General features: G+C 32.4%; 3 protein-coding genes across 3 annotated transcripts; 1 reads left to right on the top strand and 2 right to left on the bottom strand.

Moving 5' to 3' along the window:
- Positions 1-3,594: 3,594 nt before the first annotated feature.
- On the bottom strand, positions 3,595-11,236 carry LOC130979214 (ATP-dependent DNA helicase Q-like 2). Its single transcript, XM_057902596.1, has 20 exons — positions 11,115-11,236; positions 10,797-11,017; positions 10,021-10,167; positions 9,678-9,893; positions 9,425-9,529; positions 9,212-9,316; positions 8,939-9,061; positions 8,419-8,507; positions 8,203-8,239; positions 8,055-8,088; positions 7,586-7,638; positions 7,152-7,229; positions 6,786-6,851; positions 6,152-6,218; positions 5,990-6,043; positions 5,763-5,870; positions 5,402-5,466; positions 4,936-5,014; positions 4,525-4,742; positions 3,595-4,272 (listed from the first exon to the last, which is right to left on the bottom strand). Exons 1-20 carry the CDS (start codon positions 11,185-11,187, stop codon positions 4,093-4,095), a joined length of 2,118 nt encoding a protein of 705 aa, XP_057758579.1. The 5' UTR covers positions 11,188-11,236; the 3' UTR covers positions 3,595-4,092.
- A 1,891-nt stretch (positions 11,237-13,127) lies between these two features.
- Positions 13,128-23,615, top strand: LOC130981938 (uncharacterized). The gene is made up of 23 exons (XM_057905705.1): positions 13,128-13,348; positions 13,735-14,023; positions 14,277-14,345; positions 14,428-14,565; positions 14,672-14,789; positions 15,285-15,367; positions 15,931-16,026; positions 16,234-16,402; positions 16,491-16,633; positions 16,744-16,830; positions 17,067-17,252; positions 17,557-17,724; positions 18,441-18,561; positions 18,643-18,712; positions 18,952-19,039; positions 19,152-19,272; positions 19,383-19,576; positions 19,720-19,828; positions 20,303-20,458; positions 20,656-20,758; positions 20,907-21,080; positions 21,418-21,563; positions 21,708-23,615. Exons 1-23 carry the CDS (start codon positions 13,185-13,187, stop codon positions 21,899-21,901), a joined length of 3,186 nt encoding a protein of 1,061 aa, XP_057761688.1. The 5' UTR covers positions 13,128-13,184; the 3' UTR covers positions 21,902-23,615.
- LOC130981939 (ubiquinol oxidase 2, mitochondrial-like) lies at positions 22,632-24,932 on the bottom strand. The gene is made up of 4 exons (XM_057905707.1): positions 24,281-24,932; positions 24,067-24,195; positions 23,124-23,612; positions 22,632-23,008 (listed from the first exon to the last, which is right to left on the bottom strand). The coding sequence occupies exons 1-4, from the start codon at positions 24,689-24,691 to the stop codon at positions 22,949-22,951; spliced, it is 1,089 nt and encodes a 362-aa protein (XP_057761690.1). The 5' UTR covers positions 24,692-24,932; the 3' UTR covers positions 22,632-22,948.
- Positions 24,933-26,066: the final 1,134 nt, after the last annotated feature.

The raw sequence follows: 26,066 nt of genomic DNA, 5'->3' as shown, positions 1-26,066 counted from the left end.
CCATACAATACTTTTCTGTCTATTTTTAATAGTTCATGAATATTTTTTAATAAATTTTTTTAAATTATAGTACAAAAAATATTTTATCCTATGCAAAACAATTTAAAAAAATTGCTTAAAAAATGTTAGGAGTACTATAAAAATTTGTAATGTTATAATAACTTAGGTAAATACATGCATGTACTCAAATTTTAAATAAAATACTCTACATAGTCAATAATAATTTAGAAATGAAAGAAAATATTTTATTCCATACAAAATAATTAAAAAATATATTTTAGTCTATACAAAATAATTTTAAAAAATGGCTTAAAAGATATTATGAGTACTATAAAAGTTTGTAATATTCTAGTGATTTAGGTATTTTTTCTTTAATTTCTAAATTATTAGTGACTATGTGGAGTATTTCTTTAATGTCTTAAGTCATTAGGACATTACAAATTTTTATAATACTTCTAACATCTTTTAAGCCATTTTTAAAATTATTTTGCATAGAATAAAATATTTTTTGTGGTATAATTTAAATAAATTTATTAAAAAATATTCATGAGCTATCAAGAATGGGCAGAAGAGTATTGTATAGAATTCGAATTGCTCACCATATCATTTGAATCAGAGTAATTCGAACTTCCCTATGCATAATTCGAATCATGTAATATCTCACCATATAATTTAAATAATTTTATTAAAAAATTATTATGAATATTTTTTAATAAATTTATTTAAATTATATCATAAAAAATATTTTATTCTATGCAAAATAATTTAAAAAATGGCTTAAAAGATGTTAGAAGTACTATAAAAATTTGTAATGTCCTAATGACTTAAGACATTAAAGAAATACTCCACATAGTCACTAATAATTTAGAAATTAAAGAAAAAATATTTTTATCATGTATTTACCTAAATCACTAGAATATTACAAACTTTTATAGTACTCATAACATCTTTTAAGCCATTTTTTAAAATTATTTTGTATAGAATAAAATATATTTTTTAATTATTTTGTATGGAATAAAATATTTTCTTTCATTTCTAAATTATTATTGACTATGTAGAGTATTTTATTTAAAATTTGAGTACATGCATGTATTTACCTAAGTTATTATAACATTACAAATTTTTATAGTACTCCTAACATTTTTTAAGCAATTTTTTTTTAAATTGTTTTGCATAGGATAAAATATTTTTTGTACTATAATTTAAAAAAATTTATTAAAAAATATTCATGAACTATTAAAAATGGACAGAAAAGTATTGTATGGAATTCGAATTGATAACTCATTAATATTTTAAAGAAGTCTCGTATTTAAATATTTTGTTAGCTTTTTTTAACGTATGAAATAAAAATATATATTTTTTAAATTTTTAAATTATTATTTTTTTAATAAATTTTTTTAAATAAATTATTAATTTTTTAACAGCATAATTCGAATTATACCATGAATTACTGTGTGTAATTCGAACCAAGTTGGTTCGAATTACGTGTATGCATGTGTTTGTGTATAATTCGAACCAAGCTGGTTTGAATTATGTAGAAATGGAATTCGAACCAGCATGGTTCGAATTGTATAAAAATATGATTTGGCTTATTGCTGAAACGATTTTCGTTTTGGCGTATTTACGTTACATGATTCTTGACTTGGCTTATTAAGTTTTTTACCCTTATTATTTACTGTTTTTTTTTAGTTTCTTGCGTATTTCTCGACACACTAAAAATTAATTTATCATAAATTTAAATTTTATTTAAAAATTTATTATTAACTAATATTTTATTAATAAATTATATCATATCATATGTAGTATTTCTTATGAACTTTATAATGCCATTGCTTTTTTTTTTGTCTTTAAAATAGTATTTAGTAAAGAGACAAAGATTAAAAGACTAAAAGATAGAAATTAAAAAATAGAAAATAAAATAAATTTCAATATTTTATTTAGTATAAAATAGAAGACAAAAATTAAAATAAAACTAAAGCTCTAATTTAATTTGCACAAAGATAAAATTAAAATTAATTAATTGAAATGAGTTAAAATATTATTAAAGTTTCAGTCTATATCTATAAAAATTTCAAAATTTTAAAGATAAAAACAAAAATTTTAGTATCAGTTTATAAACCAATAAATATGATACTGAGTTTTAAACTTTCGGTTTCTGCCCAATAACTCAAATTAAACACTACTTAATAAATGATGGTATATATGCACATACTAACATCCAAAAAAAGTTCCAACACCTGCATTTGAAATAAAGTAGAAACAATATAAATAAATAATGATTAGAGACCATTTTAAATTCGTGTAACAATTAAAAAGAACCTTCGAAAACATGGCAGAGAAAATATATTTTGTCTTTCTGCACCATTCTTATCCACAATAGATTTGAACAATTTTTGAAAGCTGTTATTCCCTTTGTCTACCTTTAGAAAATAATATTCATTTTATTTATTCGTATCTTCTTTCCTTATCTAAAGAATCACACAGATTCCACATTTTAGGGGAAATATTACAAACTTCATTTGAAAATGAAGTATGACATAAATGGATGCAGTTTACTTTCCTCAAAATCCGATATATAGTTAATGAGAAATGTTAGATAATAAGTATGCTTTTTTTATTTTGGTTTTATATTTGAATTAATATTAGTTAACTTTTTTCTTTTTTAAACTAAATTTTTTTCTGGGTGAAATTAAAGTATACTGGACTCACTCTGTTTATGTAGTTGAGAGAGCAAATTTTTTTTTCAGAAATAGAAATAAAAGTAAAAAAAAGTTTATATTTAAATATATTTATAGAAATACTTTTCATTAAAATTAAAATATTCAACTATTTAAATAGGACAAATATATAAGTTTTTTTTATATAGATTTACAATTATGGTCGTGAAGAAAAAACACCATTTTACATAACAAGATATTGTTAAAAAATAAAAAGTATAATTATTTTATTATTTATTTACTTTCTGGTATAAGACAAAATAATTACATAAATTTTTAATATAATATATTAAGTTATCTTTTTAATTATATTTTATTAAGAATATTTTATTTTAATGAGAAATAATAAGCCTGTTTTATAGTCTTGGACGCTAAGCTCTCTTTCTATTAAAAAAAAAAGAAAAAAAGTCAAATACTATATTTATTTGACCACAAATGATTAGATAACTAGGACTGCACACGGATCGGATCAGATCAGATATAGCCTAAAATTCTATCCGATCCGCACTGCACTCATCGAATCGGATCAGATATGATATCTGCATTTTTTAGGCTGGATCCGATCCGATCCGATTCGCAAGTATGCGGATCGGATCGGATATCGAGTATATCCGCATAATTAAACAAAAACTATTTTAAGATTCTGTTTGGCTGTTTTTACAAAAAAATATTCAGAAAATATATTTTTTTATCTGTTTAAACTTATTTACTTATAAAATATTATCAATAATAGTTCTCTTCAATAACAAAAACAAAATAATAACACAAGATTTAAGTTTAATTATTCTAAGTTGAAATATAACATAAAAAATTAAAAACAAAATATCATAAAATTCATAAAATAACACACTAAAATTCATATCACATTAGGATTTACTTTCTTAAACTATGCTATTTATATGTGATGTACGGATATGCGGATTTGCAGATCGGATCTGCGGATATCACTGTCGAATCCGCGATCCGATCCGACCATAGTGCGGATCGGATAATATCCGCAAAATTTGGATCGGATGCGGATAATTACCGCAGATATGTGGATATTATCCGATCCATGTGCAGCCCTATAGATAACCCAAAACTTGTACATCTTTTGATACAATCAAAATGAAATCTTCCTTACTTTTAGAAAGCACTAAATTAGTAATTAACAACAACCCAGATTTGGTTCGAGTTACACACTCATAATCCCATCAAATTTATCAACTAAATTTGTAGATCAGAAAAACCAACCTGTGAATTTTTTTTCCCAAGTCCTTTCATCTTTTGGTGATCCACAAGCTCTATTTAACAAGGATATGCTTCATTTTTTTTCCAAATAAAACAGCACTATATAATTGGAGGAAAAAAATTGCATTGACTCTACCATCTTTTTTCATGCTTCATCTTCACTACTCTCAATAAGAACAAGGTTCTTCTTGGTCCTTGATCTCTTAGCAGCACTAGCACCACTTTCTTGCTGATCATCCGGCTTGAAATCAGAATATTTTTCAATCTGCTCAAGAATTCTACTGCCATACTTTTCTGTCTTCAATTTTCCAATTACCTTCTCCAACTGCATAGACAAGAGGAAATATATAAGTCTAGATTATACATAAAACATTTGGGGTTTGTTTAGTTTCTGTTTTCATTTTCTAATTTCGGTTTCAGTGTTTTATATTTTTAGAATTTTGTGAAGAAAAGTGAACGATTAAATACTATTTCCTGCTTTCACTATTTCTTTTGCAAAAACCGAAAAACAAAAAACAATACAAAATGCAACAGCACAAATCTAAGTTACATTATATATAGAAACTGTGAAACTTGCCTGTTCTAGTGACTTTGGTTTTTGAGAACTTAATAAGCTGATTTGTTGGGTGGACAAGATAGAGTGTGGTAATATTCCTCCATGAACGGAAGACAATTCTTTTCTCAACTCATCTAGCTTTAGCTCCAAACCGGAGGACCCAAGGCTTCGTTTCGCTGATCTTACAGCAGCCTTAGTTCTTTGCTCACTATAAACCTCAAGCTTCACAGCCTTCTTCCCTGCGTGTAAAACAGCGCAGCCAGGTCAGAGTCGAGAACATTCTGGACAATGCAGCAGTTAAAGTGGGAACAGAAGAATATAAGTATATCCGTACATAAAATCTCGGGTAATAGCAATAAAAGTATAACTTGATAATCGACAATTTGTGCGTCACATTTTTTAGCATCTTTAATAAGAAAACTGCGTGCATACCTTGCAATATTGGCTTGGTTAGTGGTCCTAAAGCAATGTAAGCATTTGTTGCATAAGCTGTATGCTGAAATTCTTCTTTCTACACGAGTAAAATATTAGCTTTAAATGATCCACTGAGCCACTAAAGATTGATAATATACATTTTTACAGTAACTAGTCTGCTGAAAGCTTAAGAATCTTTGATTAACAGATAGTGCAATTCTAAATCTAAGATTATTCTTTGACAATATTTACTAGAGTTAGCATGCTTGTCTCTTTAAGATTTATACTTTAACTGATCTTAGTTTGAGCTAAGATGACCAATGGAGTGAAATTCTTGCCAGAGTAGAGTTGAACCAAGCCTGAGTAGAGTTGTTCAATTAAACTAAAGTATAGCTCATGCAAAAGTATGAAAAGTAATACTTAGAACAACGATGAGAGCAAGAAATATTTCAAACTTCAGTATTAAGGCATCAATGTGTATTACCAAAACATGCTCCAGCAATAGATGTAAGATGAGCTGCTCAATTTCCTCTTTTTTCAAATCCGAACCTGGACAATTCATTGCAGAAATATTTTATCCCATGATATTTGAGATAAATCTACTTCAGTATTCAGATCAAAATTCACAGATGAATATTGAAATTTTCTTTGATTAAGACTGGCAGGAAAGAAAAGATGTTTAAATTGTGAAAAAACAAAGAAAGGGGAGTGGGGTTATATTGGAGGCTCGGGTTACACCTCCAAAGTTTTGTTCAACCATATTCAATGGCAGGAACAAACTTGAAGGAAAAGGTGTGGTTGGAAGGACAAATCAACAAATAATATATAAGCGAGGACAAACTAACCTAGTTCCTTTTGCTTCACTTTCATTTTTTCAACTAATTGCAACATTGTTGTCCTCTGATCATTTGCTTGAATATCTTGCAACAATGAAACCATCAGTTTTGCGTGTCCTGAAAAGCATCCCATGTAAAGTCCTTTTGTTAACAAAATGGAGGAATAAAACAGAAAACAAATTTAGAGATCGGAGTATATTGGGGAAATGAGAAGACAAAATGACAAAGCAACATACGCGAGACATCCACTTCCTTCACCTCACTTGAGAATGCACAGTTGTCACACATCCCTGTAACAACATCAAGAGTATGTCAATATCACTTGATTGTGTAACACCGCACCATCCTGAAATAATTGGGGGAAAATGAAAAGAGTAGATGTTGACATCAAAAAGTACCATTGCACTCTTGCAGAGGCTCAGCAAAATGCCGGAAAAAGGCAGCTCGTCGGCATTGTCGTTTGGACTGGTTGGAGAGAACAAAAATTATAATGTATAAATAATTCAATGAATTTGTTAAGAAAAAAAAGGTCAGATGCTCAAGTTACAGAATATGCAGAATGGACTTATGCTTATAAAAAGCTTACGGAGAAGAAATAATTACGACGGTTGAAACTTTTTTTTTTTGTAAGCTTTCGAAACATTTCACTGTGCTTATAAAACTCTATGGTCATTTTCTTATCCTTAAAAATAAAAGCACACAAAGGCAAACAAAATTTACTAGTCGGCATCATCACCATTATAACTGATTATATAAATTTGTAGCAAATGACCAAGAAAAAGAAGAGACCTTAATTGATTTGTAGTCAGTCTCAGACCAGAGTAGGTTCAGTTTAAAGGATTGGACATTCTATTAGTTCCAGTAGCATATATGAGAAGGAAGGATCGGTATATTCACATTGTTACAGATAGGCCAAGAATAAGAATTAAAATTAAGAACCGTTGCCAAAACAGGAGAGAGAAGAAAGAAAGAAACAGGCATTTTGAACTTTGAAATCTATGAAAATCTGAACAAATGAATGAGTATTGGTACCTGACAATATCGGACAATGTCATACAAGTTCTGCAATCCTGAATTTTCGTAGAAGACCATTGAACTCTGTCAGAAAATTTCTGTGATAATCAATTATATAGTCCAGCAATCTGATATCGATGCCCAAAAGTAGATATGCACAAGCATATTTATAAAGGCAAGCATGTAAAAATAGATTAAATTCAACTTTAGCATATTCCTAGATAAGTTTTTCTTTTTTTTTTTAAAATCTCATTACACTTTTTAATGGGAGGTTGGCACCAAAAGTAGGCATCAAATTCCACTGGAAAATATGATTGATCTCAATGAAATGAAATGTAATGAAATATGAATGCATTTTAGTCTAAATCAATAGCAAATGTTTACCTGTCGTGGAACATCAGCAGGTCTAAAGTATAGTAGACATTCAGAAGGAAGTCCATCTCGTCCAGCTCGACCACTTTCCTGTTGAAAAAATGTATTTATGTTAAGTAAAAAACAGTGCTAAGCCTCGTCCACTTGACAGCTTAAGTTTTTGGTCTAACTTTCTTAATAATGGAAGTCGCTTTTGACAATAGACCAAATTGTCAATCTTTGACACTCCAATTTTTTCTTCACTAAATTGATTTACAGGATAAGTATGGTAAGCATGGCCTATGCCCGCATTTCAAGCCCAAGAAAATTTTAACTAGGAAGCTGCAACAGGAAAGGCATTCATAGGCCTTCCCCCCAACAACTTAAGCTGCTAGGATGATTGACCATTAACAGATAGCATAAAAGGATATGTAATGGAAAAAATGGTAGCAGGATCAGAGAAAAACCTGATAATATGTTTCCATTGATTTACTCAAGCTGTGATGGATGACAAACCTGACTATATGAAAATATCTAGCATGAAATATTCTTGACCTCAATGAATGCAAAGCAAATACGATATATATGTCCATCAAGGACTTCTAACTTGTAAAAGGATTAATAAGCAGATTTCTATATCCAACAAAAGAAGCAGCAGAATCTCCAGTTCTCCGATCATGTAAGCATCAAGAAGGGCATGCATTTAAAAGTAGTAATTACAAGTTATCACACCAATATTTGAACATCAAAAAATGATTGCTAAACAATATCTCAGTAACAAAAGTAAGATGTCCATGTGAATCAGCACTTCTTTTTTCTTTCGTTGAAAAGGGGTTTAATTTATCCATATTTACCTTAGAAAAACGAAAATTGTGCATACATCTATTATAGAAAAGATATTCTTGAGGAGTTTTACAAGAGCTTTGCAATACTAACCATCCGGTTTGTTGATTCCCATACCAAATGCTACCTGTAATGAAAATTGAAAATAAAAAATAAGACAACATATAACAAGGGCTGTAATAGACTAGAACCCAGAAATGACAAATCTATTGGTCACTATGACAGAAGAAATGATACATACTGTACCAACTATGACCTGCAGCTTGTTACTGCTCCACCTGTGCAATTAAACATAGACATCCTAATCAGCTCAGTTGTAAGAAAGAGTTTACAATGACAAATAGACAACTATATCTGAGAAATGGATGCAACAAGTGCAACTTTACTAAGACAACTTATTTGATTCCTGTTCAAAACCATTAACATGTAACAGTGACGAAATTCTGATAAACTTTACCACATATGTACTTTTTCTCGAGCATTTACATCCATATCTGCATGATAGTAATTGGCTTTAATTCCTCTCTCGCGTAACTCCTTTGCAACCTAAAATTATCTTGCCAATGAAAGGGATAAGTATCTACTCTACCTCACAAATAGCATATAACATAGGATCTGAAGTATATACATATTAACAAAGAGAAAACACTAATCTTCCTAAACACCCTCTTCATTACTAAATTAAGGAATAATTGATTGCTTTTTAAGATTTAAAGAAACTTGAAGTTTCTACGTTTGATCCATTTAGCCTTTAGGAGAATGTGTAAGAAGATTTTCAGTATAATATAGCATTACTCGTTAGAAAATAAAGCAAACAATATATCAGAATTCAATTAGCTCATCAGGTCTTGGGGCAAAGTTTTTCTATTTTGGTAGTAACTCTTGAAATGAGCGCATTATGCTTCCTTGAGGGCAAAATTTGACATTCAAAATATGTGTGCCTAAATGTTAGGAGAAGAAAGCCAAATCAGAGGTACCTGTTCACATTCCTTCCTAGAGAAGCAATATACAATTCCTGATTCATTATTTGGATAAGATTCTTTAATGAATTCAGCAATTTCATCAATAACCACCTTTCCAACAGATGATTTTTCCTTCACCTGCAGTGTGAATTATGAAACTGTTTGATCATATACCTTCCTGTTGAGTTGTTATTGAAGCCAAATGAAAAATATAACTTCTTTGATCTTTTGGGTGGTCTATGTAGAAAATGTGAAAGTCTGTTAAAACAGGAAGATATATTATCATACCATATAAAATAAGTTTGGCCTATTCACTGTGCTGACAAATTTGACACATCTTGGAATATGCAACATATCCATCAGATCATTTTGGACCCTTTGAGTAGCAGTTGCCTGAATAATAAATGTCAAAATATAAATCAAAATTCAAAATGACAAACAAACATAAAATGCGATCATTTATTTATAATAATTAGCTTAAGTTTGATAATAAAGACTTACAGTCAAAGCAACCATAGGAACGTTAGGGAATTGAGTTTTGAGAATACCAAGGTTTTTGTAGTCAGGTCGAAAGTCATGGCCCCACTGACTACAGCAATGTGCCTCCTGCAAACAGAACAAACGAGAAATAATCTGTCACTCACCTAACATAACATTGTTATTGAAAATTCAGACCTTGGTAGGAAAATGTTAACAATGATATTACCAAACACAAAGCAATACCAATCGATATGGTATTTTATTATGAACTCACATCAATTGAAATTAGAGAGAGACGACCAGCATGATGGCACTTTTCAAGCTTTGACATAAATCTCTTGCTTTTTGATATCTTTTCAGGAGTGACATACAATATTTTGAGTTCCCCCTCCCCCTTCTCCAATGCTTTGTATATGAATTTCTCATCTTCCTTACTTGTTGTCGAAGTCAACATATGTGCCGGAATGCCCAAGGCAGTCAAACCCATTACCTAAGGAATATGTCCAACCCATTAAAGGGAAAAACAAAAATGGAGAGAAAGAGGAAAACATGTTAAACTCGTGGAAAAGCTTATGGATTGACCTTTTGAGCTGGATTTTTAACATAACTAAATGCACCTGATCTTGGATTAAGGAAAGCAAGGGACTGACAACAAGAGCAATCCCGTCACGAAGAACAGCTGGAAGCTGATAGCAAAGACTCTTGCCACCACCTGCAGCCATAATGACCAAGACATCCCTTCCACTCATAATGGCATTAATTATCTGTCATCAATGAGACAACTTGTTATTAAAATCATATACACAAAAGTCATATTTCTTCAATAGAGGGGGAAGAAAGATACTAAAAGTACAGCCTTCAAAGTTCAAACTACACATTTTTTATGTGCTCATTACAGCAAACACATCCCAATTTTTTAAAGCAAATATTAACTAAGAACAAAAATGTATTATCAATCAAAGCACTTATATAATGGTTAAACACTAAGAAACTAATCATTATGTCTATGACATCATACATGTGAACCAGGTAGCAGAGCTCTACCAACCAGCGGGAAGAATTTAGTAACTTCCAGGAACACAACAATTAGAAGACCCCACACGAGATCTATATATAAACAGTCTCACTGTAAACATATGCATGATAGCGCACAAGCCGACCACACCTAAGGCTTTGTTGTTGTATTCATACTCTTAACATGAACTCATGAAGTGTTCTACATTAGACCCCACAACAATACAATGACAACAATCAACATCAACACAATTTTCAGTTCAGAACAAAACACTGAACAGGTGCTGCTGCAGTGTAAGAGTGTAACATTCTAATTTTCCTATTGTTTTCAATGAAAAATTTAAAATTAAAAAAAAAATCATTTTTATTTTCATGTTACCTCTCTTTGGTTTGCACGGTAAGAGGAAATGCCAAAAATGTTCAACCTGAGATCATCAGCTTGAGAGTCCCATTGAAATTCCCCAGACCAATTCTCCACAGAAATGGAAGCCCCATTATTAACCTCATTCCCAGATTCTCTGCACGCTTCCAGAATAGCACTGAGCTCGGATTTTTTCTCGTACAACTTCTCTTGCCTCTCAACTAACACTCTAATTTGCTCTGCAAAACCCACCAGCAAATAAATAAAAATTGAAAATTGAAAAAGCTCAAGGTATTAACATTTGGCGGCAAACGAAAGGGAGTTAAAAAAATAAACCTTGAACATCTTGAATGTCGACCTCGACTTTGAGGAGCTCTTGGAGAATCTCATTGGTTTGTTCATCTTCCATGTTTGGGAACTCACTCCTCAGACCTGAATGAAACGCAGGAAGGGCCTCTAAAGCGACATGGTGATTAATGGCAAGATAAATTAATTAATTATTTTTTTATAAAGATAAATTAATTAATTATTATATGGGAAAATTAATTAAAGTAATGTTAATTTATTTTCTTAATTAGTTTTTTAATATTTAAATAAGTACAAGTTTAAAGATATATACTATTTTTTGAAAATATAAAAAAAATAAAGATTTCAATTTCCTTTCTAGAAATTAAGGAAGTGATTAAAAGTTTCAATTATTTTTTAATTAATTATATGATATGGTTGCCGATAATGCTTGACATTGAAGTTATTTATCAAAAATGAGTTGTTAGTTGTTTATACCATAACTCAAAAATCAGTATGGTTGTTGAAAATAATAAATAATTCAGATCTAAATTATCAATTGAATTAGAACGAAATTGATTATTGTTTTAAATTCAATTAAGTGATTGATGTGTAGTTTAATTCAGAAGAAAAAAAGATAATATTAGAGGAAATATTTTTCTGTAGTTACAGTAAATATGAGTGTAACACGAAGATATTTGGATGTATTTTAAGAATTTTGGATGTATTTTTATTTTGCTAAGTTTTGCATAATTCAAAACTCTTCCTCTTTCTCCTCCTCATTTTCCATTGCTTCTTTTTTTTTTTTCATCATCATCACCGTCTTTTTTTTTTCTTATCCATCTTTTTTTTTGTTTTATCTTCTCAAGTTTCTTCTTGTTTTACTCTCTTATCAAGAATAAAAACAAAAAAATCAAATAAAGAAGAAGAAAAAATACATCATGTTGCAAAACTACTTGGAAGAAGACGAACTTACATTCATTCAACTAAAAAAAAAGAAAGAAATAAGAAAAAAAATGCAATATTAGAAGAAATATTTTTGTGTATTTGCAGTATTGGTATAACACGAAGATATTTGGATGTAATATTTTAGTGCATTTTAAGAATTTTTGGTATACTTTTATTCTGATAAGTTTTGTATAATTTAAAACTCTTCATCTTCCTCCTCCTCATCTTGCTTCTTTTTTTTTCATCATCATCACCATCTTTTTCGTCTTCTTTTTCTTATTCATCTTTTTATTTTTGTTTTATCATCTCAAATTTTTTCTTATTTTATTTCTTAACAAGAATAAAAACTAAAAAAAAAAGAAGAAACACATAATGCTGCAAAATTACTTGAAAAATGATGAACTTATATTCATTTAACTAGAAGAAGAAGAAAAAAATGCAGCATTAGAGAAAATATTTTTTCTATATTTGCAGTAAATTTGGGTGTAATACGAAAATATTTGGGTGTATTTTAAGAATTTTGGGTATATTTTTATTTTGAGTTCTGCATAATTCAAAATTTTTCATTTTCCTCTTCATCATTTTTTACTGCTTATTCTTCCTTATCTTCTTACTTTGTTTTCTTATAATTTATCTTGGGAGAAAAAATTAAACAAAGAACATAATGTTGCAAAATCAATAAAAAGAGGAGAAGAAAAAAAAATACAGCAATAATAACAACAATAAAAAGAATCACAAAGATGAAACACGCGACAAAAAAGAAGAAAGAATATAAAGAAAAAAAAGGAAGAAAAATGTGACATACAAACGTTAAAAAAAAAATCTTTCTTATTTTACACTATTTAAAGTTGAGAAAACATATGCTCTCTAAATTGAGGGTTATTTTTATTGGATTAGGACTAATTTTTATAGGTTGTATATAAAAAAAACTTATATGTGTCTCAAATAAAAATTTATTGAGAACTAAATATCTTATTTAATTTAAATTCTTTGAATATAGTATTTACTTTACTCAAATCATTATATCTTGAAAGTGGGAGCATGACGGCAACAACAAATTCGAAAACAGCAAAACACACCAATAATAAGTCGACGAAAATAGTAATACTAATAACAATCTATTAATAAAAAAATTAAAATGTAAATATAAATAGAAAGCAAAAAGCATCGATCATGGAAGTGTTCAGTTTCGGTTGCAGCAGTTACTGTTGCAGTTGGAGCACAACCGTCCCTGCGATTCCATCGAAGTTCGCGTCAACACTTAACCACCATCTTCTCCTTCTTCGGAACACCAATACGCGATCGTTTCCATCTTCACAATCACTCATCACTCTCAGGTTACTTCTGATTTCCCTTTTATAATTCTTCATCATTCGTCAACAAAATCCACGCTGTGCAGTGAAAAGTGCATGGTTCCAGGAATTTATGATAATTTAACTGAATTTAATACCGCATTTTTAGTTCTTGCATGTTTAATCGTCAATTAGAGTTCTTAGGTCGTGGAATTTTGAGTAGTTTATTCATCAGTGTTACATGTTACATGATTTGATAGATGATCATGCTATTTCAGTTGAACTGTATATTTCTGAAATCATCATCATCATCATCATTATCATCATCATTATTATTATTATTATTATTATTATACCTTTTTGTGTTATTGGGTTAAAGTACTGCATTAAACAGTTATATAAGGTTTGACAATATTGTTTTTGGAATGCAGAAGAAAAAGGAGATTTTGTGAGAAGTTTTTAGCTAAAATGGCTAATTATGAAGGAAAGACAGTCACTAGTGATGGCACTGGTGTCAGCTCAGGGAAAATGATTTACAAGCCTATTTTGGGAGATGGAGTCTTCCGATTTGACTGTTCTGTAAATGATAGAGATGCAGCATTTCCCAGCATTTCTTTTGTGAATAGCAGAGATCGAGACACACCTATAACTAGTGACAAGGTTCCTGTATATACCCCTACTTTTGAGTGCCGGCTGGAGCAGCAGGTTGTCAAACTTGAGGTTCGTTGCTTTACTAGTTTACAAGTTAGAGCTTTTGGATGTTATCTTAGCCATCTTGATTACTTTTTCAGGTGTATTTTTCACATTTTAGGGTATGTTTGATCTGGGGGGGTAAAACCTGGATGAAAATTTTCATGATGAGTTTGATGTGTAAAAATTTGACCCCAGTTTTAGCTCAACGAAACGTACCCTGTTTTGCTTATTATATCATTTGTCTGCTCTTCAGAAATTGATTGAATTTGTTTCTGAACAGTTCCCTACAGGTACTTCTCTCTACGGAACTGGAGAAGCTAGTGGGCAGCTTGAAAGGACAGGGAAAAGAGTGAGTCAATTGGATGGAATAGTCAAGTTTAAAAGGGTCCTCTTTGGTATCATTGTAACAATGAGTTATATTGCACTTGTAGGTTTTCACGTGGAACACAGATGCATATGGTTATGGTCCTGAAACTATGTCCTTGTACCAATCACATCCATGGGTGTTAGCTATTCTTCCAAATGGGGAGGCATTAGGAATTCTTGCTGATACTACAAAGCGTTGTGAGGTGCTGTAACCTTTGGATTTATGTCATTTATGTAGGTTAACCTTTAAGAGACATTTCCGATGTTATATTGATATGATCGATGGTCATTTGTTCTGTTCATAAGCAGATTGATCTGAGAAAAGAATCAACAATACAGTTTGTTGCTCCATCCTCATATCCTGTCATTACATTTGGGCCTTTTGCTTCACCCACAGCTGTTTTGATATCTCTATCAAAAGCCATAGGTAATTTTCTTTAATAAAAAACCAGCTATAAATATTATTGCTCTAGTTCTAACCATTGTGCTTCATCTTTCTTGAGGGACTTAACATAAGAAGGTTTAATGCAGTTTTAGGGGAAAATGAATTCTTTCATAGCTCATGGAATCAGTATAAAAACTTATGCACCATGTGAAAGCATGAATTATATGCAAGTTATGTTAATAAGCGAACATGAAAATGCAAAGTGTGTTTTTATCAAACTAGGAGTTTCTCAAATCCATGCCTAAATATGAGGATATTATTGGTAATATTAATTTCTCTGTTATTCAAATCCTGGAAGCACAAAACGAGTTGATAAATGTACTTTTAAGTTCTCTGTTATAACTGCTTAACTTTAAATTTATGTATAGGATTGATATATTAGAATGTGATTGATATTAGAATGTTAAAGTTCTATTCAGCATTCATATATTAGAATGTGATTGATATTATGTTCCATTGTCATCAATTTATTTATAGGGACCGTGTTTATGCCCCCCAAATGGTCATTAGGCTATCAACAGTGCCGTTGGAGCTACATGTCTGACCAGAGGGTTCTGGAGGTACTGCACTGCTCTTATCTTGTCTTTCTAAATAGTAATGACTCTAGGGACTGATTGCATTCTCTAGGGACTGATTGCATTCATTTACTCTACTTCTGGAGGTTCGCCTGTTTCTGCTTTTTTATTATATTTGGATAAAAGTGAATTTACTACGTTTGAAAAAAAAAATCACCACTTCATAGAACAACTCATCTCAACTTCTACTCAAAAGATTACAAGAAATATATGGGATCTACTTTAGGCTATTCAGGAGAAGCAGAGATGAGTATCTTAAGAAGAAAACTAAAACAAATGCACCTTCAATGGCTTTTGATAAAATTAAACTGAAAAATGGATAACTTTTACTTTTAATTTTGTAAAACTTTCTTTAACTTCTGTTATGTTTCATTAACTTCTTTTAAAAACTTTCAAGATTTGATGCGTATTTATGTATTGTGCATAGCAAACAGTATTGAAGTTTTGCGTACTTTTGGAGTTGTGGGTAGCTAGCGATATGTTTAGTTGTTAGATTTTGAAAGGCATGTATCATATTTCCTTGACTGGTTAGCTATTGAAAATTGCAGGTAGCAAGAACATTCCGGAAAAAGTCTATACCTTGTGATGTGATATGGATGGATATCGATTACATGGATGGTTTTCGTTGTTTCACCTTTGACAAGGCATGTTATTCTCCTTAGATAAATAGCAGTAACTAATATATGGATTGATGCTGCAATCAGTACATGCATGCCGTGGCTCACACACATGGGGGGATGTATTGTCCAAGATTAAGTTCCCATTGCACACTAATTTTTGGGTTTGACCATCTTGAATATGTGTTTAGCAGTATTTTTTATTTGGAAAATAAGTTTTCTGATATCCTTCAGGAGCGTTTTCGTGATCCCAAGTCTTTAGCAGAAGGCCTCCATTATAATGGTTTTAAAGCTATTTGGATGCTTGATCCTGGCATTAAACAGGAAGAAGGTTATTTTGTATATGATAGTGGTTGTAAAAGTGATGTTTGGGTCCAAAAGGCAGATGGAACACCTTTTGTTGGTAACTATTATTTTCACTATGCTTTTTTCACTTTATACATTCTTCTTTCCTCCTAGTGATGCATTGTGCTCATCTATTTTTTCCTTAGGGGAGGTGTGGCCTGGGCCTTGTGTCTTCCCTGACTATACACAGTCAAAAGTTCGTTCATGGTGGGCTAATCTAGTTAAAGATTTCGTTTCCAATGGTGTTGATGGCATATGGAATGATATGAATGAACCTGCTGTTTTTAAGGTATTTTTAATATTGTTAATATGTTTTCAATAAATTATAAGCAAGGTTCTGTCCAAATTTTGGTATTTGTGGTCTTGACATTTGAATTTACATTTATTATGCTTTTCCAGGTTGTAACAAAAACAATGCCTGAGAACAATGTTCATAGGGGAGACAGTGAACTTGGCGGTCATCAGAATCATTCTTTTTATCATAATGTAGTATTCTTTAACCTTTATCATAGTTTTGGAGTAACATGTCTTTTTAAATAATAAACTTGTGGGCGATACATGCAAGTAGGATGTGATTCAGTTATATAATAGTAAGATACAGTCCTGCAGCTTGACTCTGAATTTATTTTGTGAAGTTTGTCTTTGTTGAGTATGTCAATGGTTTTGCAAGGTAATATTGTCTACCTTGAACCACTAGTTATTCTTATGACTGTTCGCTGTAGGTTTATGGTCTGCTAATGGCAAGATCAACCTACGAAGGTATGAAACTGGCAAACGAAAACAAACGACCATTTGTTCTCACCAGAGCTGGATTCGTTGGTAGCCAAAGGTATGCCGCAACATGGACTGGAGATAACCTTTCAACCTGGGAGCATTTTCATATGAGTATCTCTATGGTACTTCAGTTGGTATGAATCAAACCAATGCTTCTTGAGCAACATTTGCATTTGATATCATCTTGGTACCACTTTGTCCTGCAAATTGTTGTGAAGAATATTTTAAGTCCTCGTAGCTCCCTCCTTATAGCTTTTTATATTTTACACATTTTCATACTATGTTCAGTGCTTTGTGAGTGGTGTTGTATTGAAAAAATACTATGTTCAGTGCTGGAAGAAAGATAAAGTCAGAAGGATATTTATGTATTTCTAACATAAATATTGGCATCCAGTAAGTTTTCTGCATCCCTTCATTTTTTGCATTTGTTGTGTTCAGGGACTCAGTGGTCAGCCATTTTCTGGTCCTGATCTTGGGGGATTTGCTGGAAATGCAACACCTAGGCTTTTTGGAAGGTGGATGGGTGTAGGTTCCTTGTTTCCCTTCTGCAGAGGTCATTCTGAAGAAGGCACAAAAGACCATGAACCCTGGTCTTTTGGGGAAGAGGTTGGTTCGCAGTTGCCTATATAAAATTCTTTTCTTTGTTATGGTTTCCAACTGGTAATGTACTGGACATTATCTAGTTCTTTGTCTTTGCTTGACATCAACTTTAAAATGAGTTAATTGAAATAAATAAATATATTCTCACATGTACTTCATTTCATGCTTTAAGTTTTGGTGTTGCACAACACGTTTTGAACTTATTCAGTGCTAACTTTAAAAATTGCTCTTGTTTTCCCTGAAATCTTTTGAACTTCTGTGAAAAATGATAACTGTTTATGTACTTATGTTCATTTATATTATTCAGGGTACCTAAAAAGAAAATACTGGTTTTATCATATATTATTCTTTTTTACACCCAACTACTTACTAAGCATGTGATTGTTGCCGATGTATCAGTATCCACATCCTGTTAAACCATGATTTCAAATTTGCGTGTTGGTTTGTTATTAATATTTTGCTAGCACCTTAAAACTAGATTTTGAGCAACTGATGTTTTATTGATTAGAAAATTCATTTAAAGATTTTTTAAAGGAATCTCACTGCCAGCTGCCCAGCTGGAGGCTGAAGATAAGATTCTATAATGAATGGGAAGATGTGCAGCTACAGTCCTTACTCCTTATATTTCATTTTCCCCGTTGTTTGCTGTGATGTTTTTCTGTGATTGAAATTTACTTCTATGCTCAAAACTGTGCATCACTGACTTCAGCTTTAATTATTAGTGCGAAGAAGTTTGTCGATTGGCATTGAAGAGGCGCTACCGCCTTATCCCACTTATCTACACACTTTTTTATTTTGCTCATACAAGGGGCACTCCAGTAGCAACACCTACTTTCTTTGCCGGTGATTCCGTGTTCTGAAGAATAAATTTAGTGTCTTTTGTTTGGTTAACACATGATGGATTTATATTCTTGCTTCTTGCAGATCCAAAAGATCCTAGTCTGAGGAAACTTGAAAACTCGTTTTTGCTTGGACCAGTTTTAGTATATGCAAGGTTCTTCCCCTTACTTAAAGTAGTCAATCTAGATGCCACTGTTAGATTATTGAGAGATGCCTTTGCAGGATTTATTATTATTATTATTATTGTTATTGTTGTTGTTGTTGTTATTATTATTATTATTTTTATTATTCATGCTAGCACAAAATGTGGTGAAGCTTATAGTTGTTGATAGAAAGTTTTACACAATGCTGTACAATTTGCACTAATTTGACGTGTTCTTTGTATCTGATCAGCACCTTCCGCAATCGGGGGTTGGATAAGCTGGAGTATACTTTGCCTAAGGGTATTTGGTTGAGTTTTGACTTTGGTGATGCACATCCGGTATCCATGCTTTCTTCTGCTACTTTTTGCATGTCATTTCTACTTTTCTTTCTATTTTTTATTCTGTCTTCAAAATCTTTACTTATTTTTTGTGCTGTTTGGGGCATGACAGGATTTGCCAGCTTTATATTTAAAAGGTGGATCAATTATTCCTGTGGGTCTCCCTCTGCAACATGTTGGAGAAGCTCGTCCATCAGATGACTTGATGCTTCTTGTGGCCTTAGATGAACAAGGTAAGTCCCTGCATTCTGTTTTCCCTAAGAATGCTTGTAATCACATTATATTTGCTTTTCAGATGAATGTACTTTTAGATAATGTATGAATAAGATATATTCATTTACAGGGAAAGCTGAAGGTGTTCTATTTGAGGATGATGGTGATGGATATGAATTCACCAAAGGCAATTATTTATTAACACAATATGTGGCTGAACTTCAGTCATCGGTTGTTACTGTGAGAGTACAAAAATCTGAAGGATCATGGGGAAGACCCAAACGCCGCCTTCATGTTCAAGTATTGCTAGGTGGGGGTGCAATGGTATGTGTTTCTTCAAAAAAGGAATTTACGAGGAACATGAAACTTATATAGAAAGAAGTAATCAAGTGTTGTGCTTAGAAGTTATTCATTACATTATCCTTTCCACTTGAGATTCATATTGATAAGTTAGGTTTTGTATACAGCTTGATACCTGGGGCATGGATGGAGAAGTTCTGCAAGTTATTCTGCCTTCTGAAGAGGAGGTATCGAAGTTAGTATCTACTAGTGAGAAGGAATACAAGGAACGATTAGGTAGGCACTTGCTCAGATCTTTACTTTGTGGGTTTATGAATATTTCCTTATAGAGTATATATGCTCATATTTTCTTAAATTCTCATCTTCTTTAGCATCCTTCTCTGCCGATGCTATAGCTTTATTTATCTTCTGCCAACAAGTCTGCTTTTGAAAAATATAATATTATATGACCTCTGTTGAAGATATTCTTAGGTTTTGATATTCATGAATATTTAGCACCGTGCTATTGCTCAGTAGTTTCACATCTTCCTCACATGTATATGGGTTTTTCATTTCCTTCCTTTTTTTGAGAATTGAGAGTTTTGCATGCTTTTCACTCTTCCTTTCCCCATGAGCAAAGTGGAGGGTAAGCAGGGAGAGAAGTATTTGGCAATTGATTATGCATTTTCTTCTCAGTTGTGTATAAGATGCATGCACTAATAATGCATACTCTGTATCATGGTGTGCTAATTTCTCATGAATGCTATGCAGAAAGGGCAATTCAGATTCCTGATGCAGAGGAGCTTTCTGGACCCAAGGGGACAGAGCTTTCAAGAACTCCCATTGAACTGAAAAATGGTGAGTGGGTTCTTAAAATTGTTCCCTGGATTGGCGGCAGAATCATTTCCATGGTGCACATTCCTTCAGGTAAAATTGATTGTCCATTAGCAATTTATTTAATCAGTAAATTAATCTGGAAATAGAACTCCTTTTATTTTCCATACGACCTGTTGGTTCTGTGTGTTTCTCATTAGATCCATATAGTTATAAAGGAGATCATATTACTTTATGTTGCATGGATGGAACAAATGCTGTATTGTTCATGATAAATTATCTGCCTTCAGGAACACAATGGCTGCATAGCAGGTTAGAAACCAGTGGATACGAGGAGTATAGTGGTACAGAGTATCGATCTGCTGGATGTTCGGAGGAATACTCTATCATTGAGTTAGTTTTCCTTACACTTGTTTTTTCTGAGAGCCACCAAATTCCCCTTTAACCCATTCTTTGTGTGCATAATTTTTGTCCGTGCTGGTCCGCCCACACCCTCTTTACTTTGGTGTTCAACATACATTTCTTGGTTTCTTTCTTGCAGTCGAGAACTTGAGCTTGCAAGGGAAGAAGAATCTATGGTATTAGAGGGTGATATTGGTGGAGGATTGGTTCTTCAGCGGCAGATCTATTTTCCAAAGAATGCTGTTAGCACGTTTCAAGTAGAATCAAGCATATTATCCCGCAGTGTTGGAGCTGGTTCTGGAGGATTCTCAAGGTTTTATTTTTTTTTGTATTGTAACATTTAATAGCATTGTGTGGGTTACAAATTGAATTTTTCAAGGACTGGTGTGTAGTTTTACTCAACATTTTCAGTACTTCAGAATCAGATTTTACAGAATATTTTACTCAGCTATTTATAGATTAATATCCGAAAAAAGAAAACACTAATATTAGCTAGCGTTGATGAGAAACTGTATTTAGCTAGGTTAACAATTTTTGAGTTTTACCCTCTGTGACTGCAGTATCCTTGTGTTCTGTTATTTGCTTAATTGAAAATGTTTGAATTTGTTCAGATTATTGATTTCTGCTATGGTCCATTTTACTTTCTGCAGGTTGGTCTGCTTAAGGGTTCACCCAACATTTGATCTTTTGCACCCATCAGAATCTTTTATTTCTTTTGCCTCAATTGATGGATCAACGCATGAAGTGTTTCCCGAAAGTGGAGAGCAATTTTTTGAAGGAGACCTTCTTCCAAATGGTAATTGTCATTTTATCTTATCCTTTGCATTATTCATTACTGCCTATGTTAACAATGTTCATATTGGAGTATGATTTTCATATCAATATTCAGAACTGAAGTCAATATATCTCAGCAAAATAGATGATGAATTTTTTATCTCAGGTGAGTGGAGGCTCATTGATAAATGTCTTGGATTGGCGCTGGTCAATCGATTTAACGTAACTGAGGTTTTCAAGTGTCTTGTTCATTGGGATTGCGGCACGGTCAACCTGGAGCTATGGTCTGAGAGCCGGCCCGTTTCAAATGAATCCCCTCTCAGAATTTCCCATCAGTACGAAGTCGTGAGAATCCCATGATTATTTCTAAACTGCTCACTGCACATGGTATCCGCGTGTCCAGAGCAGCAGAACAGTGCTAATAACTTGCATATAAAAACATTGCAGCTAATTCAAAAGGTGCCTTCCACTTAACTGTACGTATATATGCTTGGAACTTTAGCGTGAAATTGGGAATGGAAGTAAGGAATAAAGGAAGGACTGGGAATAGTGTTATCCCAAATGGCCTAATGTTTGCGATGCCATGTTTGTTCAAATGCAACAAAAATTGCTAGCTTGGAACCTAAATTTTCCTTGATTGTGGGATCAATTAAGTAACACCCCATCCCCCGTTTTCTCATCTTCTGATGGCAATACCAATCATTTACCCCTCCATTACCATCACGCAGCTTTCCTAGCTGTTTAACACCGTGTTTTAACTTTGCTTCTAAGATGCAGTCTTTACTTTTGCATTGACGATACACTAACGAACACATTTCCCAATAATCATACCAAACTGGTTATAGATTCATTATAATTCTTATCTGACAGCCGGGTGTCATTCAAATTGATGCAGTTTTATCATGCCCTGCCAGACTTTTTGTAAAATCTTTTATTAAATTTCATCCATTCCTTCCGCTAAATTATCTGCCATAAGGCAAATTCCAGTCCAGTCTTAAAGATAAAATAGCAGCACTTGTCTGATGATGTTAAGATCCATAACCATGAAGAAAGTAATGCAATCTACCGTCAAAAAGGAGCATCAAGGAAATATCAGGCAAAATGTAGTGGAGCTCTCTAGTTATGAGATTTCGTATAACTCCATGAGCACCCTCAACAGTGCCCAATAGAATAACAAATCATTCAGATATATGACTTCAGACAAACAAGGAGATGTATGACTCAGAACAATAAGTAGACTCCACATTATTTACATCGACATTGTTAGACGAACCTTGAGAAAAATACTACTATATTGTCACCAAACTAGAAGCTTTATTTATTCTAGGCTTCTAGCCAAAATTACATTCACCATGTAATTTGACTCAATCTGCACTCCACGAAAAAATTTGACAAGAAATCAGTGTCTTAGTGATAACCAATTGGAGCAGCAGTCTCTCGTAACTCTCGGCCTTGATAATGTACATCCTGCAATTCATTCAAAAAATAACACCATTAGCAATCCAAATCATAATATCATATACCAAACACACCTTCAATATTTTTTCATCCAAGATTAACAAAAGGGTATAAATAAGCTTACCGATGCAAAGTGGTTGACGTCCCGGTGGTGCGCTTCATCGGCTCTGACGACCATAACCACATCCCTTAGAGTAGAATCAGGTGGAAGCTGCCAATAGTCAATGGCTATGGCTGGTGCTGGCACATTCTCTATATTGCCCTTGTCAAGCTCCTTAAGGAACTCAGTGTAGGAGTGTATTGCTTCCTCCTCAAGGTACCCAACCATGCGGTGTGCAAATTTGGGAGACACCAAATACCCCAAGAAGTAGGCATTGAAGAAAACACCTTGAACTGCTATCACCAAAGCACGCTCATACCACTTTGGCTTGGCCACTTCCATGAAGGTCATTAGGTGCATGCGCTCGTTCTCTGCTTCTTCCAGCAGAGCTTTGATCCAGCCACCACTGTGCTCGAATCGTCGCAGCGATTTGCAGTGGAGGAGCATCCCTCCCACCATGCCAGGAACAGCTGCCACTGTCTCCAGCATCATTGCTCGGCATCCATATCGTCGCTGTTACATTTGCATAAAACATATGATAAGAACAAAGCTTAATTAAGCATTTTATATTATAGACTAAGAAATTATCAAGGCTTATATTTTTCTTTCAAGGTAATGTAAGATGTAATATTTCTATATCGAAGAACAAAGAGGTAATATGGACTTCCCAAATTAAACAAAGTATTCTATGTAATCATCGGTTTAATTTTCTTAAAGAGGCTCTAAGCTATTAATCTTCATGAAGATCATTTAACTTTCAGAAATTTGTTTGATCCTATTTCAAAAGATAAAAGGTATTATATTATCAATTGCATAATTTAGTTCTCAAACAATAATAGTAGTAGAGCCAATGACTCATCATGTGCTGGTTAATCAACTTATGACCTAACCCTCAGCAACCTAACATCACATGCACCATCATCACATCATGTACCACTTGAAAAGATATCAATGAATAATTGAATACCTGAAAGAATAGATCAGTGGGGAATCTGAGCGATTTAACAGTCCAATAAGCCATCTTATCCAGAAATGTTACCGGCGCATGGTGCTTCTTCAAATCAATGTTCAGATCCGCTTTGTATGTCTCCCATGGCTTCATTAAAAAAATATATATTCAATAAAACAAAACAAAACTTTTCAAGAAGAAAATAAATAACAACAGATCTGAAAATATGTACCCTGAAGCAGTTCCATTTCCATTCTGTGCCATCCTCTTTGGTAATCTTAGATGGATTGATACCCCAATAACTCGCGATAATACCCTTATCATTACTATTCTCTTTGTTCCCAACACTTTCAGAAGACGATCCAATCTTCTTCTTCTCTTCATTGTTCTTCTCCTTCTCCGATGACAAGGCCATAGTGCTCTCGCTCCTTCCTCCATCAATCATTGATGCTCTAATCCAATACCCTAACTTGTTCGGACCACCAACACCGACTTCATTACCAATACCTCTCGCCGCCGCCGCCGCCGCCACGCCGCCACGGCCCGCGGTGGAGAACAAACGGTTAGCTGCAACAATCACAGCAGTGTTGGCCACCCTAGCACCACCACCACCACCAGCGGTACGAACCATCGTCATCATCATGATAATCACCACAATGATTCCAAGTAGAGCGGGGTAGAAGTGTTTGTTATTTTCTCGGGAAAACTAGAAACTAGAAGAATATGAGATGAGAAATTGTTAAAGGGAATTTGAATTGCTTTTTTCGTTGTTGTGATGAAAAAAAGGGTTTAAGAGAGGTTGTGTATATATATGAAGAGAGCGAAAAAGATGAGGTGAGTAACGTTGATACGTTGGTGTGTTAGTTGGCAACTATGGCGGTGGAACGCATGTGTTTGGGTTTGGCATGGAAAATATTCTAGAACCATATTTTACTTAACTATTTTTCCCACATTCTTTTTGCTATATTTTTTAAGGTTGATTTTGTTAATAATAACAATTCATTATCATCATTATATGAGTGTCAATTAGTAGAGGTGAAGTAATATCATAGGAAAATAAGATTTAATTTCAATGTATATTCTGGTACGTGAAAACTCAGGTGCCATCGACTTTATGTGAAGTTGATAGTTGAGAATTATTAGATGATTTGACTAATTTAACTAAATTTTCATCTAACGGCTTTTAGTTAAATTTTCATCTTAAATATTATATAATTTTCGTTACATAATAAAATACAAAGTTATTGAAGTCTTACATTATTTGTAAAATAAAAACCCTAAAATATATAAATTATATTTAATTGAGTAAAATATATTTTTTGTCCTTAAAATTTGACAAAAGTTTCAAAAATACCTCTAAGTTTTATTTTGTTTTAGTTTTGTCTCAAAAGTTTTCGATTTAAATTTTCAAAAAATTTAAGACCAATTTAACAATAATGCATGAAAATTATGCTTGATTTACTTATGTTGAGGGTTGTTCTTATGAAATTGTTGTTGAATAATTAGTCTTAAATTTTTTGAAAAATTAGCTGTCAAAGTATATTTGATGCAAATAAAAAATTTTTAGAACGAAATTAAAACAAAATAAAACTTAGGGATAATTTTAAAGTTTTTATAAAATTTTAGAAATAAAAAATATATTTTATCCTATTTAATTTAATAACATATTATGATTTCCTTAAAAAGTTTAATAAGAATAAAAATTTTATCACCTGAAAATTAAAAGAAAATAATTCTCGAAAAGAAATTGCATTGTTTAATAATTTTTCAGCTTAGACAATTTAAAAGTTAAAACACATGAAAAAAATTATGATTTCCTACCAAAAAAAGAAAGTAAAATTTTCATATTACTTATTGTATTATTTAAATTGTATTAAATTTGTACTATCAAATTCAAGTTACCTGTCGTACCAATGCGGCTGTTCTTAACTGATCATTAATTGAATAATAATAATTAAAGTTTGCCATTTCTTGGGGATCAAGTAGTTGGGTCTTATCTGCTGCGTGTTCACACCAAC

Source organism: Arachis stenosperma, chromosome 5 (assembly GCF_014773155.1).
Source record: "Arachis stenosperma cultivar V10309 chromosome 5, arast.V10309.gnm1.PFL2, whole genome shotgun sequence".
Lineage (NCBI taxonomy): Eukaryota > Viridiplantae > Streptophyta > Magnoliopsida > Fabales > Fabaceae > Arachis > Arachis stenosperma.
The sequence above is the reverse complement of the archived record's forward strand: the minus strand, read 5'-3'. Positions and strand labels throughout refer to the sequence as shown.

Coding starts and splice junctions, on each gene's coding strand:
- LOC130979214 (XM_057902596.1), bottom strand. CDS start 11,187: ATGGAAGATGAACAAACCAATGAGATTCTCCAAGAGCTCCTCAAAGTC. Junction 8,240..8,418: donor CGAGAAAAAGTACATATGTG/GTAAAGTTTATC, acceptor TTAATTGCACAG/GTGGAGCAGTAACAAGCTGC. Junction 6,852..7,151: donor CTGCTGATGTTCCACGACAG/GTAAACATTTGC, acceptor ATTTTCTGACAG/AGTTCAATGGTCTTCTACGA.
- LOC130981938 (XM_057905705.1), top strand. CDS start 13,185: ATGGAAGTGTTCAGTTTCGGTTGCAGCAGTTACTGTTGCAGTTGGAGC. Junction 14,024..14,276: donor AGCAGGTTGTCAAACTTGAG/GTTCGTTGCTTT, acceptor GTTTCTGAACAG/TTCCCTACAGGTACTTCTCT. Junction 19,040..19,151: donor ACTTTGGTGATGCACATCCG/GTATCCATGCTT, acceptor GGGGCATGACAG/GATTTGCCAGCTTTATATTT.
- LOC130981939 (XM_057905707.1), bottom strand. CDS start 24,691: ATGATGATGACGATGGTTCGTACCGCTGGTGGTGGTGGTGGTGCTAGG. Junction 24,196..24,280: donor GGAAATGGAACTGCTTCAGG/GTACATATTTTC, acceptor TTTTTAATGAAG/CCATGGGAGACATACAAAGC. Junction 23,613..24,066: donor CCACTGATCTATTCTTTCAG/GTATTCAATTAT, acceptor CAAATGTAACAG/CGACGATATGGATGCCGAGC.